The sequence below is a fragment of the Zootermopsis nevadensis genome, unplaced genomic scaffold (assembly GCF_977971745.1).
Source record: "Zootermopsis nevadensis isolate Lab colony 2312 unplaced genomic scaffold, Znev_1.0 Znev_ptg000007l, whole genome shotgun sequence".
NCBI lineage: Eukaryota > Metazoa > Arthropoda > Insecta > Blattodea > Termopsidae > Zootermopsis > Zootermopsis nevadensis.
The window spans coordinates 5421692-5444736 of NW_028259139.1; the positions used below are offsets into that span (position 1 = coordinate 5421692).

The window sequence follows — 23045 nt, forward strand, 5'->3', positions numbered from 1 at the left end:
ATATGAAGCAGGCCAGAAGTTTACAGCACTTAAATAAGCTTATTCATAATGAACACGTTAGTGCCTGGATGCAAATGTGTGTTATCAAAATATCCTGCACATGACAGAAATCTGGATTTCTTGGGGTCAATTGTGAATGTCAACTGGCACAAATACCACATTTAACAGAAATTAAAATGACAAAATTTATTTGCAAAAAATTAAAAATGCAGCACAAATTTATCTAGCAGAATGTCAGATTAGGGTATCTCTGTATCTGGATATGAACATTTTCAGTATCGCCCTGATGACGGAGGCAGTATGACCTATGAACTACACGGCGCAACAACCCAGAAGACAAAAATCTTCATAATCACCGCTGTGAAAACCTCAAATCTTACATTTTCAGTATCTGACTGAACAACTGCATTTTTATACAAATTCTTAAAATGAAAATCCAAACTTCAGACTGGAAGAAAAAAACTAAACTAAACATTCAAACTGTGGATTGTTTTAATGCCATATATTTGGAACTATTTTACAAGCATTTCACACGTATTTTAATTGCAGTCAGACTCAATCCTATACATTCATGGAAATGAAAGTGAATTCATATTTTGAAGCAGTGTATGATCCCTTTTAATGCAATTAATATTTTAATATAAAATAACATGTATCTTTCCAATAAATGCAAGCATTCAATCACTTCAAAAATAAAGTGTTACAGTGTAACAAGCTTCAGAAGAAGGAAATAAAAATATAAATTGTTATGGTTATATGAGATAAATGATTAGCATAGAATTGTAATTTGCTAGTCATTGCATTTCGTTGCTAACAAAAAAACCAGGGGCCAAATGTTAGCACCCACTACTGTATACAGTAACAAATAAAAGAAACAACCTTAAAAATGTTGGGGCATGATTTTGAAATGAGAACAGCATTCTCAAGAACCTGGTATTATTCCATGGGGAATTAATGCCCTGTTTAACAGCATTCGTGGAAAGCAAAATCAGAGCTGTATGATTAAACCAGATATGGTTAGCAGAGTTGTGGAACTTGATGACAAGTCAGTGTGTCAGGAAATTGCATACAAACAGCAGAAGGGACATGCTTGACAGAGAAACGTTATGCAGCAAATGAATTGCTCAAGGCATCTCAGAAGGAATGCAATTAACTTTTTTTTTTTAAAAAAAAGAGTTGATGTTTGAATTATCACAATGCAAGTTATCTCTGAAGTATGCAGAGACACTTATGGAGGCTGCCCAAGCTGCTTGTAGAGGGGATGGAAGTGTTCGAATCAGTGAGTTTGAAAGTCAGTTGACAAAAATGAAGGAAGAGCTCTTTAAAAAACAGGGCAGAATTAAGGAATTGTAAGGTATTCTGGAGGATGCAGAGGTAGACTATAAGCAGCTTGATGATGACTTGAAAGCAACAGAAAAGGAAAGATATGCCCTTGATCTAAAGCTTGCAGAGAAGGAAAGTGAACTTGGACGCAGTGTGGACGCTTTGAGTGATAAACAGCACATATTTGACAAGCAGCTGCTTAGCCTACACAAGAAGGATGAGTGCATTGAAATTCTGGAAAAGCAACTAAAAGAGCTGCAAGAGAAGTATGATGGTGACATGAAAACCATGACATTGAAAAATGAAGAACAAGAAAAAGCACTGAAAACATTAACGGACAATAAATCATTAAAATTATTTATGGCAGATGTATTGAAAAAACAAGAGGAAAACAACAATGAGAATGAACATAATCTTCAAGAATTGAAAAATAAATTAACGGAATCTGTATCTGCAGTAATTTATCTTCAGATTCCTTTAATTTATTTTTCAATTCTTGAAAAATAAATTAAGGGAATCTGAAGATAAATTACTGCAGATACAGGAACTGGTACAAATTCACCAGAAAGGAGATACGTCTGCTTCATCGCTAACAAGCAATAGAGATTATCAACAATTGCACAGTCAAATTGAGACCCTTATAAATAAAGTTGAACTGAAAAAACAATTGGCACTGGAGCGCTCTGACCGTAGAAACTGAACTAAGACGAGAGCTGTGTGACTACTTCTCCAATATGATGGTTGAAGCACGAGCAGAGTGGGAGTCTTGACTGCAAGACACGCAACAACGATATGAGCAATTAGGTGACAAGAGATTGCGCAATTTGCAGGATTACTATGAACAGCAGCTAACAAGAAAAAGACATTGTGCTGATTCCTCCAAGGATGTGGAAGGGAAGATATTCAATTTACAACACAGCTAAAGCAAAAGTATGAGCCAGGACCTGTCCAAAGGAATCTTCCAACTATAAACTATAAACAAACTTTGATGAACGTTTGAAGTTACGAGTATGGCTTATAAAAATTCATAACAACTAGATTTGATACAGAAATTATATATAAACAATGAACACTGCTATCATGAATCCTCATAAATGTAATAATGTAATTTATCACATTCCTTTTTTTTTTTGGGGGGGGGGGGGGGGGGGGTTAAAAATTACTTATCATGAACTGCTCTTAGGGCAGCTTGAATGTATTCTCATTTTAGTTCTTCGAAGATGGAAGAACAGTGAAACAAGAACTAAGTAGACACATTTCTCTCTAACACATGTTAAACTGTATGCACAAAATAATAATAAAATATAATTATTAATAGTATACACATGTAATGGACTGAAGTGCAATGAGAAGAAGTAAACACTTTCAATTTGTAAGTTAACACTTATGAAATTTGATAATAAGGATAAAATGCAAGAACCTTCTAAGCCACACATAATTTTTATAGAACTATCATAACAAGCTTTTTGATGCGAAGAATTTATGGTCCACACATTGTACGGATTCATAAGTATAAAATGTCATGTCTCTACAAGTAGCATATTCTGTCAACATATAAATGATGTAAGACAATGACTGTAAGAAACTGGTACCCTATTTCCACAACATTTCCACAGGCAATTTCTATATAATTAGTTTTCATATTCCAGATGTTTAGTAACAAATAGTTATTTTCCATTTTTCACTATTGCCACCTGAAAATTCATATAATACCTAGTGTCTATGATACGCATAGCGCACCGTATCCCCACACATACACACACACATTTAATTTATAGAATGGTAATTTAATCATTATTCTCATATGCTGGAGATGTAGGTGAATAAGTGGGGGAGGTTGGAGAGTACCCTGGCACAGCAGGTGAGTATGTAGGTGATGAAGGGCTGTAGTTGGGGGAAGTAGGGGTATATGTCGGACTTGTGGGAGAGTACTTGGAGCTTGACGGCGAGTACTGGGGACTCGTCGGAGAGTACGTAGGGCTCGTTGGCGAGTAGTTAGGCGAAGTGGGTGAGTAGCGCGTGGAAGCACCTGGTGTATGCTGTGGTGAGCTGGGAGAGTACGATGGACTCGTTGGGCTATATGTTGGGCTTGTGGGCGAATACTGTGGCGATGCTGGAGTATATTGTGGCGATGAGCCAGGAAAGGATGGGGACGTTGGAGAATAGGATGGCGACGTTGGAGAGTACTTGGGACTGCTAGGTGAGTAGCTGGGGCTAGCAGGTGAATACTGTGGTGAACTTGGAGAATAGCTTGGACTGGTCGGTGAGTATGACGGAGAGGCGGGCGTGTAGTTAGGAGAACTGGGAGAGTAACTTGGGCTGGTCGGACTGTACGACGGACTTGTCGGCGAATAAGACGGAGTCGTCGGAGAATATGAAGGGCTGGTAGGAGAGTAACTTGGACTTGTTGGTGAATAGGATGGACTGGTCGGGCTGTAACTAGGGCTTGTTGGACTGTAACTTGGAGATGTTGGACTGTAGCTTGGACTTGTTGGAGAATATGATGGACTAGTTGGGCTATAGGATGGACTGGTAGGACTATAGCTGGGACTTGTTGGACTGTAACTTGGAGAAGTAGGGCTATATGAAGGAGAAGTAGGAGAATAAGATGGGCTTGTTGGAGAGTAGCTGGGGCTGGTTGGTGAGTAATTTGGTGATGTGGGAGAATATGACGGACTTGTTGGACTGTAATTCGGACTTGACGGCGTGAGGCTGGGTGAAGGAGCATATGCTGGACTTGATGGGGAATAGTTTGGTGACATGCCACTCACTGGGCTTGGAATGTATGGACTCATTGTTGGACCAGGTGAAGACGGACTTCCAGGTTGCGGGGAATAAGGAGAATATCCTGGTGATAAACCGCTTGCATCACTGGCACCTGACGGTGAGAAACTCGGTCCACCTGGAGTTGCACCACTACCTAACACTGAAACATTAAAATATTTATTGTAACAGTTATCTTACAATCCCCATTTGTACATCTTTTGGACTGTGCTGATAAATGTATGAACACTAAAACCCTGTACTTACTATTGCCTGGAGACCATGAACTAACATAGGCTGGAGTTGCACCCTGGTTCCATGGAGTCATGTGTGGACTCATGGATGGTGTTGCTGCACTGCCAAAGAACATACCTCCTCCCATCATACCTGCACCCATGCTCATTGGTATTTCTATACCAGCTTTGCATTTCTCTGCATCGAGCAGCAAATCAAATGCTCCTTGAAAAAATAACATTAAAGATTGAGTGCTATAACATCATTTTATAATTGCAGTGGCTTCTAACCCATGAAGCCCATTCAACATACAATGTATATTCATAGCAACACTAAATTTTTGGTGTAAATTTTGCAGGCCTTTCTTCCCCAGTAAATTTAAAATCTGTTGGCATGTGCTGAAAGATTTAATCATGAGGTTTCTGTTTGTATATGGAACATTATTTCATGATGTACAGTGTCTCGTGTATCTTGCCTCTAGTCTATCCCTTCATCAAGGGTGCTGCAATACAATAGAAACACATTTCTATGTAGTACAGGATTTTCAAACTCAGATTGTGCAACAGTTTCAGGAATCGAAATCTCTCTCATTCACGTATGATTGACAAAAGTAGTCAAAATATATGGATATATTGCTGACATTACATGCCTTCTGTTTATGTTTGTACTGAGTCTCAGTCACCGTATAAAATTACAGGAAGATATTTATATAGAATTAAATATTCCAATGTTGAAGGGGGAACAACACACATGATTACTCACCTGTGCCAAGTCTAGGAAGTTGTCCCATAATGATATTTTCTGATACACCTCTCATGGGGTCTACTTCAGCATGTGATGCAGCATCCATTAATACATCAACTGTTTCTTCGAATGAACACCTCATGAGTGCGCCTGTATCTTGTCGGTTGATCCCGTGACGCGTAATGGCCATCAAATGGCCTTTGGCAGTCATTACGTCACACAGCAGGGCAAGATGTCGATAGTTTACGTACAAACCATAGAACTGTAGAACTGTATTCATTTCTTTCTCCACTGATTTACGTACAGCCTCAATTCCAAGAACCTGACAGGGGGACAACATTAAAAAATATAAATACTGCACCATTCTTGTACTAAGAATGAGTGCTACTAATGGATGGATATTCAACCTAAAAATCTAGGCACTACAATGTTTTAAATTCAAAAAGAAAGGAATAATCCACACAGAATTAATAAACAATGTGAGAAAGACTCATTATTTTAAATATATATACACACACACCGTAATGACTCTGAAATGCAAAATACTTACAGAGAAAATTTCACAGATGTCATTGGAGAAAGTCCTGTTTGTATCAACATCTCTTTCACTCAATACTTTCATCATACTTGTTCCATCAGTTTCCAACAACCACTCGGCAATTGCTTTGAATTCTCCTGTCTCAGTTACGATTATTCGTTTTTTCGAATCTGTTTGGGGCAAGTGCATGTACACTTTGCCTATGGCTTCAATGCCCTGTTAAAGAAGAAAAAAATAACTGTGTGTAAAATGCGGTGCATGAGGATATTTTTAAGTCACAGATAAGGAGAATTATAAATTACTTTATATTCTTTTTAACAACTTCCATTTATTTTGAGAAAGTGTTTAATGATGATTGGCTGTTTTTGACTCCTCACAGTGGTACAAATTTTCCTCATAGACCCTTGCAACACCCCCCTCCCCCAATGCAGACAGTATGGTGCAGAAAGATGACAAAAGGCTAGCTCAGTAATTTTGGAACAAAACCTCCAATTATAACAATGCACTTGGGAAGCAGCGACTTGCTTTACAAACTTTCTCCAGGAATGTAACTATTCATAAGAGTGGAAACTGCCTGCACTAAATATTTAAACATATGTCATATCTACTTTCCACCAGAATTTTAAAACTGCAATTATATGAAACATCATGTAATGACAGTAATATGCATACTGAAAGGAAACAAATGCAAACTATATTTAGTTCTTGAAATCTTATTATCATCATTAATGCACAAGAATTATTTTATCCTCATTTTCTGACAACGGGTAACAAGTAGAATCGAGATGCAAGATGCATACAAACCTGCAATGTCATGTCCGACAACATATTTGCTTCAATGCACCGAAGGAACATGTCATCTTCCATTTTGTCCACAGTCTCTTCTTCATCTTGGAATTTGTTATCATCACTGTTCATGATACGAATACGCAAAACTAGTTTCTCTGCATTGTCATCATTAAAGATGCAATTGAGGTCATCACCAAAACCTGCATTAATTTTTTCTGCGATCTGTTCCATGGTTAATTTTTTGTCTGTAAACAGAGATTAGTCACAGATAAACTTGTAAAATTTGCACCGAAAGGAAATGTAAAAACTGACAAAAGTACAAAATGTGTCTCCTTGTAATACTTTGTGGGTATTTACATGCTTCCGTTCAAGCTAGAAATGTTAAATCTTCATATGCATACTCCATTTTGACCTTCAAGGACACCCCAGAGAACTTCAATAGCTCTTTAGAAAATGTCTGTGGCTTTGAGTAGGATTGTTCTGGTTAGAGTCCTGCTGAAATTTGATTTTATCAATGATAAACTTTTAAGTAGCAGGTAGTTTTAATTGCAACATGCAGCTGACCTGTCATCCGCTTTCGGTCAAGCTCAATGCGGAGCAACCAGGGAGATATGCGTGTCGGGTCAAAGTCAGGCATCTCATAGTACACATTAACAAATTCCTGATCCTCAGCAATTACAGTGTTTTGAGGATCTGGATCATAATAAATGGCTGTATTTGCAGTCACCTAGAATTGGAATAGGAACAAATATGATAACTTCCTTACAATTAAACTACAACAACACACAAGAAACTGAAACAATATGAAACAATGGGCACAGGCATAAAAGTCTTTATTCCAATGACAAACAACAGTCTGAAGTCTGAATGTGCAGAAATGCAATATTATTAAATTTCACAATCATGGTTATCAATCATTTGAGGCCATGTACTGCCTCCATCTTCACGGTAGTAGTTGCACAGTTATGACAGTTATCTCAAATTTCTTAATCACTTCATGCGTGTAACAAATGTAACAGATGTGTTCACTCTCTACGAAGTTTAAGATTTTTAAGTTTCTCTGAGCCTATACTTACCTTCCTCAATGTAGTGTGTTCCAAGCGACACAGGACATTCTTAGCCTTCTCGGCATCTCTCGCCGCAGCACCAATGAGGAACACCGTAAGTGAAGGAGCTTTTGGCTTCTTGCTTATATTGATAATTTCTTTCAGACGAGGCACACCCAGCGTTACATTCTTGGATGACACTCCAGCAAAATGGAATGTGTTCAATGTCATCTGTGTGGCAGGTTCGCCGAGCGACTGAGCAGCCAAGGCTCCTACCATCTCACCTGGGCTAACCTGAAGAATGACACACAATAATACATCAGGCTAAATCGCACATGCATGAAATAACATAAATGAACATCAAATTTCAGTTAGCAGGAAAACTGTCTGTCAAAAATAATGGAAAAGTCCAAGTACTACTGAAAAAACACATTTTTATTGAATAGTGCAACAAAGCAGCACATGAATATTAAATTCATTATTTGTATGTTCTTAATTATGAAAGCTGCGAGGAGCTAACACTTAAAACACCTGTTTGACAGCATTGTATAGATATACGTGTACTAGAAGGCCTCATGTAACAGCACTACCATTGCAATGTTTACAATATTATCCAATAAAGCATCACACTAATAAAATACATTACACTACATTACTATAATATCGCCATCTTTCATACCTGCGCCTGTTGAAATCGTGTTTCAATTTCACCAATAAGCCACTCAAATGCCTCAGAAGATAATCTGAACTCCTCAGAAACACACTTGGTGCATAGTGTGGAGCGCACAAGGCATTGGAAAAGCAAAGTTGCATTTTCATTAGCCTGCTTGCTAAGGTGGTCATCACCGGCCACAATGATGCACTTCTTCAAAAGATCATTTACACCTGTGAACAAACACCATCTTAATTTGAATTAGATGCTAAAATACAGTAATCAACATTCTATTCATAGATGAGTGACTCATCACCGTGATGATGGAGGCACCAAGGACCTCTGAAACACTGGTAAACTTCTACCACACTACACAGCACTACAACATGGAAGAAAGCCATCTTTGGAACAACCGCTGTGAAAACCTCAAATCCTAACATTCCATTAATTAGGAAGCACAAAACATTCAGGTTATTACTACTTAACTCCTTTTATTCAACAAATGTTTATAGACAGCACAATCTAAATGAAATTTAACATCACCTTAAGATAGGCAGAGTAAACAGTGATATTAACATTTTTTGGATTACAACTTAAAAGAGACAGTGAAATAAATTATAAACACAATTTTAACAAACACAAAATTTACAGACTATTACATTAACATCCTTTAGGTCCTCGAGAATAATGGCAATTTTTGTCATAATTCCTTAAAGCATAAAAAGAAACAATGTAATTACCTTGAATGACTCTTAGCGGACTCAGATCAGTTGGTGCACGTTTATTAATATGGAAGATCTTCTGCACATTCCAAATCATACGCTGCAGGTTGCACGGCAATACCACTTTGCTTTCTCCACTGGGAAAAATCTGTCGCAGTGCTTCACGATCCTTTACTAGCTGCTCCCACTCCTTTTCTAACTCTGATATTACATCACCACTTCCCATGAGTTCCTTCAGAATATCCTCATTGAAGATTCTACGCAAGTATCTAGAAAAAAAGTAACATGGGTTAATTCAAGGTACAAAAAGCACTGCAATCAATTCACCTGATAATGTGTGTGTATGTCGTCTTGCTCTGAAATGGTAAACCCACCTTTCAGAAAAAATGAAGAGTTCTCATCTGTAAGGATCCTACAAAATACTTTGCTTTTGCCTAATGAATGGTTCATTAACCAGAACAGCTTTTGCTTTTCCTTGGCAAAACCAAGAAAACAACAGAGAGATCACCAAATCTTTGTACGTAATTTTGGTCATTATAATAAAGGTTTTGTTGTAGGAAATACTTGTTCACCGAAGTTACACTTTATTCATAACTAGGAAAAAACAGCATGGAAACATTTATACGCAAAACTCTTTTTCTAACAATTATATAACAGTATGAAGATTTCCGTCTTCTGGGTTGTTGCTGTGAGAACCTCAAGTCTTACATATAACAGTATGTTTAAATTCATTAATAAATCAAATAATAAATTTAGAATATACAATTTAAATGAAACCCCATTAATTTCTATAAAGTAATTAGCACACTGTAATTACAAAGTTCCTCACCTTTCATTTGTTGGATCAAATTTGAATTTCTTTTCAAAGGATTTGTTTGACAATTTGATTGTAGGCAGATTCTGAAATTCTACGGTTTCTCCACACAGACCATCCTCACCGTAACGCAACTGAATCAACTGCCCCACAGAGTTACGCACTGTTCCGTCATAATGAACCATGACAGACTCCATAGCCTTGATCAGCCGACGCTGGATATATCCTGAAGAAAATTATTGACAAATGTGAAAAAAGACTGGAATTATATTAGCTTCTAATAACAATTAACAAGATAACAACTGTTGTCAGTACCTCCAAATAATTCAAAATCAATTCACATTCAATTTATTTTATCAGCATATGGAAATAAAGCCTGATCCTGTACCCCCAAATTGTAAATGCCCCCAAAAGCATGTGAGTAAAATTCTGAAGTTACATTTCAATCAGTGACAGAAAACACACGTATACCCAACTTACCTGTCTCAGCTGTCTTGACAGCTGTATCAATGAGACCTTCTCGTCCTCCCATAGCATGGAAAAAGAACTCGGAGGGAGTAAGCCCAGCCAGATACGAGTTTTCTACAAAACCTCTTGATTCTGGACCATAATCGTCCTTGATGAAGTGAGGCAGCGTCCTCTTCCGAAATCCGAAAGGAATGCGTTTCCCTTCAACGTTCTGCTGACCCACACAAGCAATAACCTGCAAAGTTAAGAATGTATAAAAATTATGATTCTGCAAATATAACACATATCATAATTCCACACTCTCATCTTTACACAACTTAATCAGCGTTTATTGCACTACTGTACCACTTCAATGGACTCCGGTAAAAACAAAATCTAAATACAGATTTCATGCACTTGTGTTGTTTTACATCCTATAAAAAGGATTACCTTTATAAAAGCCATATATTTTTCAAAGATCATTACAATCAACTAAGCAAAGCAAATTTCTGGTTCTCATCATAGTAAGTATTCTAGGACGTTGTGGTGTATAGTCTAGCAATGTTGATATACACAAACACACACAAGTGACTGGCACATCTTACAACCACAATACTAGTGAAATAGCAAAATGGGCAAATTAAACCCCATATTGATTGACTGAAGTACCATTAAGATTATGAGCCGGGATAGCTCAGTCAGTATAGTGACTAGCTACGGGCTGGACAACCGGGGTTCGATCCCCAACGGGGGCAGAGGATTTTTCCTCTAGCCTCTGCGTCCAGACCAGCTCTGGAGCCCACCCAGCCTCCTCTACAATGGGTACCAGGGTCCTTTCCCGGGGGTAAATCCGGCCGGGGCGTGATGCTGACCACTCACCCCCATCTAGTGCAGAGGTAAAGGAAGAGAGGAGCTATACCTCCACTCACCCCAAACGCCTACATGGCGTATAGTGGGACAAACTTTACTTTTACCATTAAGATTAAATTTCGCTCCCTCACTAACTTACTCTCTCTATGGTGCAGGACATTCTTTGAAAAGTCAATTACATACTTGGCTTATCAAAGAATAGCCCACATTCTTTACGGGACCCAAAGGTTCATCGCTGTGTTCACAAAAGCCTGCCACCGGACTCTATACTGAGCTAGCTGGATCATATTTCAACTGCATGCAATTACTTTCTTTTTCAAAAACTTCTACTTCTCCGTGGAAGAAATATTACCTGTGAGATATTAATGTTGGAACCCTTAGATCCAGATACTACCATGGCCTTCAGGTTGTTGTATTCTGTTAGAGATTTCTTAGCCGAGCCTCCAGTCTTGTCTCGAGCATCATTCAGAATGCGGTTCACCTGTGAAGAGTAACATAATTATAGCAACACTTTTTTTTACATTTGAATCTCAGATTGAGAAAAATGGTCACCTATATAAACAATCTAATTACTTTTATTTACAAGCATTCAATAAACACACAGCATAAACTTTACATAGTAATCTGCTTTACCTGATTCTCGAACGTTTGCCTTAGAGTGTTACCAGGTGTAGGTTCAAGTTCCATGTTGTGAGCTTTTTGGATCACTTCTATCACATCTTCCTTGGCTTTCTTGATGGCCTTTTGAATTTCTAAGTATGTCTGAGGATCTGCAATGGTGTCTCCAATACCAATAGAATGACCTGAAAACCAATACAATAAATCTGCCTTACAAACTTCAGTATCAGCACAATTTTTCAAGATGCATACACAGTAATTAGAAACAATGAGACACAAGAAAATCCAGATATTGAGACTTGTGTTGCATAATACACTCTTACAAAATTTCCTTCACTACACATTACTTAACTCCTCATTTTATCTTGAGAATGGAAACATAAAATATAGGAATTACACATTTCAGAAAGGAAAATATACGCATTTTACCTTCTAGGAGCAGCCAGTTGTTCACAACAGTCTGAATGTTTCCATAGAACTGCCCACACACTTCATGACCCAATTCTAACATACAAATGTGCAGCAATGATCCTGCAGATGTTCCAAGGGTCTTCTTGCACAAGATACCCATCACAAGTTCACCATGCTCTACCATTACCTGCAACAATTACAATTACAGAACTCCAAACAAGTAAACGCTCATCACTACATTCTTTCAAAATTAAAGAATTATAATACACTTAAAATATAGATTTCAATTATTACAATATTATGATTCAGAAATATGGCATTAACCTTTGTATCCCCAGGAGAAATCCATTTGAATGGACCATCATCCTCTTCATCTGGATGTGTGGAATGTGTTCGGATCATGTTTACATTTCCAGGGATGATGAGGGAGAATACCTGCTTTCCTGTAAAAACAAATTTTATTAACCAGTGGGACAGCTTTACTTTTTATATGCATTAAGAAGTACTTTCATTACACTTCTTGTCAATTTTAAGAATCTTTTCAACAGCTACATTTAATAACAAAAGTATGCCTTGTTCACAAAGTCCACAAAGAAGTAATCTCTGAATTGTGGTTCTGACCATTTAACCCGTCCGTGTTTTCGCAGAAGCGTCACCTTACCTGTCCATAAAGGCTTTGGTTTCATAATAGCTGGTTGTGGCATTTTTCCATCCCAAATGGGAAGAAACATCAATAGATTCATCATTTGTTCCTAAAAAGGAATAAATCAAAATACAGATCAGAATGAAGTCTGAGGATTTCAGAAGCACAAACACTGATTAATCACTATTCTGTGCCAAGTCTTTACTTGCGCCTTAAGAATTTATGATTATATGTTTAACAATGACATTTGCATTTTCCCCATAAGCATACCACCAGTTATAATCACAATTTCATAATGCTAAAGAAATTTCCACTGATACTGGTTAATTTAATAACACTAAATCAAAATGCATAAATTATGCAGTATTCACAAGAAATGACATACGGAGGACATAATCAAGCAGATTTTAAGGTAATATCACAGTATTTGCCTGGAGGGTGAGGAAAGCGACAAAAATGCTGTCACACTGCCTGCTTTTCAGGTAAACAACTGAACTTGCTAAATACAAAGCACAAGTGTGAACCAATATACATGGCACATGGAGTTCAGATAAGGTATAAAACATAACCTCAAATTACAAGGTCTATATGTCTCACAGTCTGATTTCATCTCCGAAGAAAAATTAAGAAACGTTAAGCTGTAATACTATCAAAACTGAGACACTGTCTGTTTGTTGCATAATACGTAAGATTTTAATTAAACATTCATGAGAGCTTAATTTTCTCACTTTCTCAAGGAAGACATCTCGCTTTGTCATCTTCCTGACAGCTGTAAGTGTATCTTGCACAATACCCATTACAGGTTTGTTGGCCTGTGGTGTGATGATCTGGCGAGGTGTCACATGAATATTCTCCACCTCAGCTCGTGTCTCCATTGACTGTGGGACATGCAGATTCATTTCGTCACCATCAAAGTCAGCATTGTACGGTGATGTGCAGCTACAAAGGACGAAACAACATAATCACACAACAAAACACTCCAAACTTTACTTACCTACAAGATATAGTTTACAACCCCTATTTTTAAATGTAAAATTGAGCATGCTTTCTTCTGCGACATAATGCACGAAACTTATTTAAAAAAGGTCAATGTAATGCAAGTGGACCGGTTTACCCGTTTCGAAAGCACATGTTTATTTTAGATCTAGGGACAGAAACAGAATACTGGATTGTCTCATATAGTTATAGAATACAACTTTTCCCTTAAGTTAATAAAATTACATTTTCTAATTTCATAAAAACTTAATTCATGTTCTATATGTACACACAAATGTAAAACTTGAAGTAACTAAAGTTCATTAAATTACAAAATCTACCTAAAAACAATTGTAACTGAATTCCTTAATGACAAAATTCTATCACTTAAATCAGCTAAGCGAACAAAAACAATATTTTTAATAATTTACTGCCTACCTGAGATTCATCCTGAATGTTGACCATGGCAGAACTTTTACTCTGTGGCCCATCATGGACATTTTGTGTAGTGTAGGTTGCCGGTTGAATATAACCAAGTCACCATCACGTATATGTCTTTCCACTTTATAACCGCACTGCAAATGAAGGTCAGATGACTTCGGATGAAAACGTAGATCGATCCGTTCACCATTGTCTCGCACAATGTACTTTGCTCCTGGGTACTGGGAATTCCCCCTGCGCACTAATTCTTGCATTCTATGGCAAGAAAATGATCACATATGAAATGGAGAAACATGTTTACTGTCCAATCCTTCATCACAATTTGCATATGTTGCACCAAGATTTATGAACCATATTTTATGAAAAAATTAAATTTGTATAAGTCATCTTACTTGTCAATATTGAATGGTGTCACAATTTCTGGAAATGTCATGTTCTGAGCGATTGATCTTGGAACTCCGACTTGGTCAATACGGAGATTGGGATCAGGTGTAATGACAGTTCGAGCAGAGAAGTCCACTCGTTTCCCCATCAAGTTACCACGGATACGGCCTTCCTTTCCTTTCAGCCGTGCTTTGATTGCCTTCAGTGGCTTTCCAGATTTCTGCATTGCTCTACATTACAAAAGGTAAATAATTACACAATACATTTATATAAATAATTCCACAGAATCCTTAACATACAAATTAACGTTGTTGTATAAAAATTAAAAAAAAAGCTGATTATATTGAAAGACTTAATTGGTTATGACAGCCGAGAGCTGAGAAGAACGCATCGTTCTGTATTTCTCTGAGACACCTGTTTTTTAAAGCAAATTCAAAATCCAATAGCAACTTGTTGGATTCGGATGTGAGATTTAATCCACCACTCCTTATCATATTTACATTCATTTCCTTTTCTTACCATGTTCATTTGTGCATAAGCAAACTACTGCCTGAAAACAATCACGTCAATGGCAAAAATTTCTGCTTAGAGACAAAACACCAGTACATACAAAAAATTATTTACTAACCTTGGTAAGCCTGGCATGTCATTGTCAACAAGCGTAGCCACATGAAACTGAAGCATTTTGATGTTTTCTGAGATAACATGTGCCGCAGCACCCGCTTGCTCATTTCTGATTAGTTCGTTGTTTGCTTTTATAATGTCCGCAAGTTTGTGTGTCAAATCATCCTAGAATAATAAAAAATTTAAAACAGGAAGTGGAAGCCCACACTGTTAATTACCTAAAATACTGCTCAATTAACTACAGGAATTGTTTCCTTTCATCTCATATGTAACAATAAATATTTTGCGAACAATACAATACTGTCCATAAACACAACTTGTGCTCTTTTTATCTTACAAGTAGCATCTATACATGTTTCAAATATAAATATATGCACATAATACACCAACACCACAGATACACAGTATAATTTAACGTTTACCCTGCTCAAAAATATAACATGATGTATCAAACAAACAAAACTTAATAGTTACTAGAGTTTCTTTTACAGAACCCATAACACAACAACTAATGTAACAGAAATCACTAATTAACTCAATGGGTTCTTTATTTTAAATATGAATTTACTGATCTCATAATAATTTACAAATAATTATTTTCTTCATCGCAGTCTTCTACAACCATAAATCACAAATCTTGACCGATCAATCTCCTGCCTAAATTGCACACTGGTATTAATCATCGTCTTCTTGCAGTACGATGCGCACATGAACACACACATGCAGGCGTGCGCACACCTAACCTAATCACTGCTTCTTGTCTCTAATCACTAGCACTGACAATAATCAACTACTGTCTACAAGGCTCTAGCATGTATTCAGAGGTCAGAGGGTCCCAGATCCTTTGATTGCTGTCTGACAATTCTAAAAATAACAAGTTTTATGCACGTGCAAGCCAGGCAACACAACTCACAGAAGCCCCCATGGCCGACATTCACAATGCTATTTTATCTGCTTTAATAACAACCAAAAAGTGAAAAGTAAACATATGCCTACTCAAAATAAGAAATGACGTACCTGATTTCGTGCTGAGCCATACATAACAACAGCAGGTCGAACCGACAGTGGTGGAACGGGCAAAACTGTTACTATCATCCAGTCAGGTCGAGCAAACTTGGGATCCATTCCCAAGATATAACATTCTTCATCTGTTATATGCCTGAGAATCTCCCACACTCTTTCAGCACCCAAACTTATTTTCTTCTCCTGCGAATCTTCGTTCACATGTTTCCATTCAGCTGTCAGGTCAAGTCCAGTTCTTCTGATGTTTGGCTGATATCGACCACAGCCTCCATGCCCTTGTTTGCGTGGCTAATAAACAAAAGTTTAAAATCGCATACAATGTGTCAGTCTGAATCAATGACACATTATGTTACATTGGCCGGTGTGTCAATGGTACTCCTGCCCTGATGCCTACGGTGAATATTTTTAATGACCGCAACTCCTTTGCCAAGAACAGTCCACAATCGGGTTTCAGTTAATTACCCGCATTGTTATTCCATACTACTTCATTTCAAACGTCCAATATTTTGTGCTTCATTAAACTAAAGTTTAATGAAGCACATGATATAATCATAGATCCCATGGATTCAAATGGGGCTTCCTTCATTCTCTCAAATACCAAAGGAATGAACAACTGTGTGGCACAGGATACACAGTTTCTTCTGCGTCAAAATGAGGCTATAACAGTACAAGTTCTGGTTACAGCTTCAATAACACACCAAGCTAAAGCTGTACATTACCAGAGAAAAGCAAAATTACAGGTTCAAAAAATAAAGATGACTTACTCTGCTGCCTTACTAAACTGTGCAAATTATACTCACTTGTTGGATGTTTGGGTCATCTGCATTATCTTTATGAATATCCATCTCATCACCACCCTCACATATATTTTTACCTTTGCAAAGGTCATATACAAAAGTTAAACGTTTTCTGGGCTGTCCTTTTGATTTCATTACCACTTCTTTGATCTTAGGGTTCGTCTGAAAAAGAAGAAATAAAAATTATCTTCGTCTTAAACAGGAAATCCCTCTTACTACTGCTACTTCTTGAGCAATCCTGCACATCCGCATCATCTGTACTTCCAGCTAATAGTAATTTTTAAAATTAAAGCACAGGTAATTGATTGTTAAATGTGTGGATGGTTTCAGGATTCAAAATTGTATGCCTTAAGTGGGCTACATACGTAACTGCATACTTGAGCAGTATGCTTATACAAATTTATTGTACAAGCATACCTGAGTGCCATATAGCCTCCACATGGCACAAGTATACATGAACAGTGTCAGCGTACGCTTGAACCATGTCATCGACGGACGATGACGACGCGCTCGCTTTAGCTGCTCTCGTTTTAGTTCTTAAGAGAAAGAAAACAACAAAGAAATGTAGCTTTTGGTGTAAAGACTGGCTAAAGAAAAGAAAATCTATTAAATGAATTGATAATTTACCCTCGTGATTGGCATAATTACTTGCGAATGGATGAAGAAACGTACTTGAAACTTTTATCACTAGTCACCCCTATGATTAAAAGGAAGGACACAATCATGAGAGAGTCTATAACCCCACATGAAAGATTAACAACAACCTTGTGATTTCTTGCGACAGGAAGAAGCTACGACGATCTGAAATTTTCAACTATAATTTCACCACAAGCATTAAGTTACATAATTCCTGAAACATGCCGTGCAATATATGACGTGCTGAAACCAAATTATTTGAAGGTAAGCAATAAAACATTGTGTATACTCCAAATTTATTTATTAGATAATAACAAATTTAAGAAGTTAACAATCGTTGTAGTTAGAAATAAATGGGGCAAGAGAATGATTAGAGTCTTCGGTAGCACTGTAATTATTATCAACATCAACATCTCTCCCTAGGGGTATGTAGTGGTGGCGAAACTGTGATGGTATCTTGAGATCCGAGAGCTTTAACAGGAGGAGGGACCGAATTTATAAAATTGGAGTTATAATATTGAGGCGCATTAAATGTAGAAGATGCAGTAATACAATGTGACAGGTTGAGCTGACCCATTTCGGTCATAAACAATGCCTCATTTATTATCTTTTCTGCCAACAATCTTTGAATATTATTCGTTAAGTCTTGCAATTTCATCGATACATTTTTTCCAAAAATATCATATCGGTCATCTTTCAATTTAGGTTTCTCAAAATGATCTTCTATAGTTTGTAGAACACTGTCACATTTATCTGATGCCATTCGTTTTCGTTTTGGTGTTGATGATCGAATCGAATCTTCTGCAGGTGAATTACATATTCCAACTGCTGTTGGCTGCATTGTTTGAGATTCTTCAACTGATGGCTCCTCAGCTTCCTTTAAAAAAAAATTACGCTTTTTTCCAGTTCCCGCAAACAGAAGATGATTGGAAGATTATAGCAAATGATTGTAAAGAGAGGTGGAATTTTCCTCATTGTGTTGGTGCTCTGGACGGTAAACACGTTGAAATCATACCTCCACCAGGAAGCGGTTCATATTTCTACAATTATAAGCAAAATATCGGTTTGTACTGTGATTTTGGTACTAATGGGAGGGTTTCAGATGGTGGTGTTCTTCAAAACACAGTGTTTTTTAAAAAACTACAGAACAACTTATTAAACATTCCCAAAAAATCTGAAGTGACAAATGGTTTAAGAAAACTGCCGTATGTTTTCGTAGCAGATGATGCCTTTCCATTAAGAATCAACATGTTAAAACCATACAGGCAGAGTGATTTAGATTGCATCAAGAAATTTTTTTTACAACAATCGAATATCTAGAGTTCGGCGCATTGTTGAAAATGTATTTGGGATTCTGACAGCACGTTTTAGAATTTTTCATACACCTATAAATGTAGCATTGGAACATATCGATTCTATAGTAAAAGGAAGTTGTGCTTTACATAATTTTTTAATATCAACATTGAGTCATGTCTACGCTCCGCAAGAATCTTTGGATTTTGAAGATATCGAAAATGGCACTATCAACACAGGTTTTACATCGGAGGATTCGAATATGGAGCCTTTACAGAGATCCCGTGTAGGAAATGTATCGTTAAATGCGAAACAAGTGAGGGAAGAATTTATGAACTACTTTGTAAATGAAGGGCAAGTGACCTGGCAACACAACTTTATACATTAATTTATAAAAATATTATAAAACAAAATTAAAAACAATCAATAAAATTAATAATAATACTTACATCTCTTTCATTTAAATTGGAAGATGAGCTTCTAGGAATATCTTGGTCTCCTAAAAAATCATGTGCGCGGAGATTCTTGAATTTTTTTTCTTTTCTTTTCTGTGATTTGTTCTCAAGCTATTTATTTTTTTTACCACTTTATCGCGATCGGCGCTTGGATCTATTTGCTTCCATTTTTCCACTAGTCTGTTGTAATCAGCATCTCTTTTCCCCTTGTCATGGTAATCCTTTGATTTGATGCGCCACAGACATGGCTCGCTATGGTAAATGCGAATAAATTCTTTGATTACCTCACGATTACCTTTTCGCAGATTGCTCGACATTGCGCGAAACTGTTAATTTTAACTTGTACCTCCAACAACGCCAAGCGTTCGTTCGCTACTGATTCAGACTTGCACAAGTCTGTGCTTCTTCTACACACGCTCAATTATACTTGCGAAAATACAATATGTGCAAGTATACAGTATAGAAATTCAAACATTTTCATGTCGCTTGTACAGTCAAAATACTTGTGCAATATTATCATACACACGCTCATGTATACTTGTACAATAAATTTGTACAAGCGTACCGCTCAAGTATGTAGTTACGTATGTAGCTCGCTTTAGCTTTCATGCTAAATATTGTTAAATTTTTCAGAAGAAATCTTCAATTTTTATAATGAACAATGAAAATTGCAATTGCGAGAAAGACATCCTTGCACGCAACTGTTTGAAGGCAATTGATGGACCAACACATGCAGGTTACAACATGATATGACCTACAGTCCCAATGATATCGTGTGTTGTTTAATTTGTACTAAACTGCAACATCAGCAAATATTGTAACAAGGGATCTGTAATTTCCTAAATTTAACAAAAAGAAAGCACTTAAAGAAAGAGGTGGACCATTTTCAGAACAGAAACTTTCAGCATCTTTGAACAGAAATGCTAATGAAGCTTTGAACACTGAACAATTTAGATGGTCACTGAAACTGACTGATACCAAGGAATGGGGCACAAATCAGGAACATGACATGGCACTCTCATAACATTTAACTAGTTTAGGACACGCATTACAACCCAACATTCTGCACACGTAATGTTACCATGACATTCCACATAATATTTTAAGAGAACTTACTGGACTGACAAGCATTTTGGAGCAATAAAAGCATACACATCTTAAGATTTTAATCGTCTTCGTAATGAAACCAACATGGAAAACAGGTTTGGCCAGGTCTATGTGTCCAAAGTGGCCAGGACATTCAGTCTGGTTACCTGCAAAGAGACACATAGAATGTTTAGTAGATAATTCACACTGCACTCTAAAATATTTCACATTACCAGTCCAGCAATGATATAGTCATCAGATATCATATTCATGCTTTGATGAAACAATAAATGAAGGCATGGATCACATATCTTCAAACTGCAAAACAGTCAAGTTCTTACCAGCACAAGTCTGGCAACGAGAATTTCTATCCATGACACCTTGACGAGGGTCCATAAGACCCTGAAGTTTTGGTCTGCCACCTTCATATGTTTCTGGAAAACGAATGCCTCCTTCTGTTACTGACATACGACGCTACAAAAGAAGAACAAAGTCTCAATTATATTGATCAATATCAAAATATTTCACTGTTACTACAACCTAATTTATTTCTATAGCCATATAGACCATGTCACTGAATATTATGGAATTTCAGTATATCAAAGACATAAGAAATATGACAAATATTTCTTTTCCAAATCTGAACTTCAAGTTTTTAACAGATGACTATTTAACGGTTCGATCCCAAAAGGCACTTCAAGCTTCAGCGTCCTTCATTTTTTAATTAATTATTTTAACCCACGGTATTTTTGTGCCATTTTAGCAGCATGTTATAATAATCTAGCAACCCATACCACACAGCAAGTTTCATAAACATCACATAAATAATTTACACTTTCAAGGACTTCAACTCTTTCTGAGCATTGAAAGGATGTGAAAGAAGTTTCCTAGCTTATTACATGCAAGGAAACTCTGCACTATCTTACTGTTTGAGACAAATTTAAACTCTTCTTTAAAAGACTATATTTCCTGTATTTCTAAACAACTTGCAACAACTTCCCCTTCAGCTAGTTTCATATCAGCAATATTCATGTCAATAGCAAATGGCTTTTAGTCCTACTTCATCATATGCTACAGAATCAACCAATTCTTTACATATTCTCTTTATTTTCAAATCCACTTTACAATCTGAATCACATCACAAAGTTTTTCATAACTAGCTACATATCTACACAGCATTAAAACTCAAAATGCCACTTCTTGTCAGATGAAGACATGAACATGCGGTTCCATGAACAAGGCACACAATTCTATCGTGACAAACTCATGAAACTACATGAACATTGAAGAAAGTTTGTGGACTGCAGAGGAGATCATGTTGAGAAGTAACTGTAATATTACAGCATAAAGTTCAACAAACATACTGGTGGTCTGCACTTGCCAAAAAGTATGACAACCTCATGATCCCAAGTAATTGTCCACGCAGCAATATTATGGTTTCAATTAAAAAAATACAAACTGCACACCATAAACATTCATGGCAGTGAATCAGAATAGAGAACAATGAGTACATTTCCTCTCCCAAAATTAAATACACAAAAGATGATGATAGTAATAATAATCCTGCTGATATCAATACAATTGGTGTGGGGCAAAGATAACCACATTACTACAAGTGTATGATCTATGAGATTAAAATTAAAATTAATTTCCATTCCACAGATCCTTCACAATACAAGCCAAGGATGTGGAATATGTCATAGCATATGCAAAAAAATGGGTACACTAACTAATAATAGATTCTAATTACATCCAAATCAATTATAAGTAGTGAACATTCATATAAAGATGTTTGAGTACTGATACTGAGCTGTAAGATGGTCACATTCTTGAGTGGGTAATGTCTAAAAAGACAGCAATATTACACAATATGATAATACAATGGTAATTATAATTGCTATTACGACCCTACGATCAAAAACATTGGGGACTCCTACCCTAGATATCCAAGGATATGGTACTGAATTTTAAATTTCTCAAACACCAAATTACATACAGTTTAGGTTGGTTTCTGGGTATAGTAAAAATATTGTCAGTGTTAAATGTTTACATTTCTTACTGGTCACAATGTAAGGTCGAGTAAAACTGTAAAAAAAAATCTTTGTCCCCAAGCCATTTCAATCAACCAAAGGTTCAAACCAAATACTGTTAACAGAACAAAGTCCATTGATAAACCCAATTGAATTTATATTTTACGTTTAACCACACGACATAAAGCATTTCTTAATTACACTCACAATTTCATCGGGAGCCAATATTCCAAATTGGACCCGCTTCACACTGCGAACTGGAGCTTTCGAATCTACATACGCCATATTGCCTCCTCTACTGCTGTTCGCAGCAGTTTTATCTGGCGTTTGAGGTTGTCCCCGAGTCCTCGTCTTGTGCGATTACGCAATATGACGACATTATTGGCAGGTGCAACAACATACATATTTGTCTGAACTCTGTACAGTTATTATAAACTGTATACAGGGTTAAGTGCGGTTGTGAAGGTTACACCGTAAACCTTTCCACATAATTAATGCTATATGCATAAAAGACCTCTGAAATTAATTTAGAGTCTCGTAAATAAGAAGCCAGAAAGAAGAAATGTAGTAATTTGGAGTGATCTATACATTATGGTGGTGGCAATGGCGTATATTTTCTGGTGCTATATAACTGAATGTTAATATTAATACATAAATATTTGCTTTACATTACAGTACTATGTGTTT

At 36.7% G+C, this 23045-nt stretch overlaps 1 protein-coding gene across 1 annotated transcript; it reads right to left on the reverse strand.

The window, feature by feature from the left end:
* Positions 1-474: 474 nt before the first annotated feature.
* Polr2A (RNA polymerase II subunit RpII215) lies at positions 475-22740 on the reverse strand. Its single transcript, XM_022062354.2, has 25 exons — positions 22566-22740; positions 20670-20802; positions 20359-20495; positions 16862-17020; positions 16056-16349; positions 15043-15203; positions 14423-14644; positions 14028-14285; positions 13343-13553; positions 12633-12723; positions 12296-12414; positions 11990-12158; positions 11576-11745; positions 11295-11423; positions 10106-10328; positions 9641-9851; positions 8830-9080; positions 8117-8322; positions 7468-7731; positions 6956-7118; positions 6407-6636; positions 5615-5818; positions 5083-5386; positions 4354-4545; positions 475-4249 (listed from the first exon to the last, which is right to left on the reverse strand). Exons 1-25 carry the CDS (start codon positions 22641-22643, stop codon positions 3111-3113), a joined length of 5718 nt encoding a protein of 1905 aa, XP_021918046.2. The 5' UTR covers positions 22644-22740; the 3' UTR covers positions 475-3110.
* Positions 22741-23045: the final 305 nt, after the last annotated feature.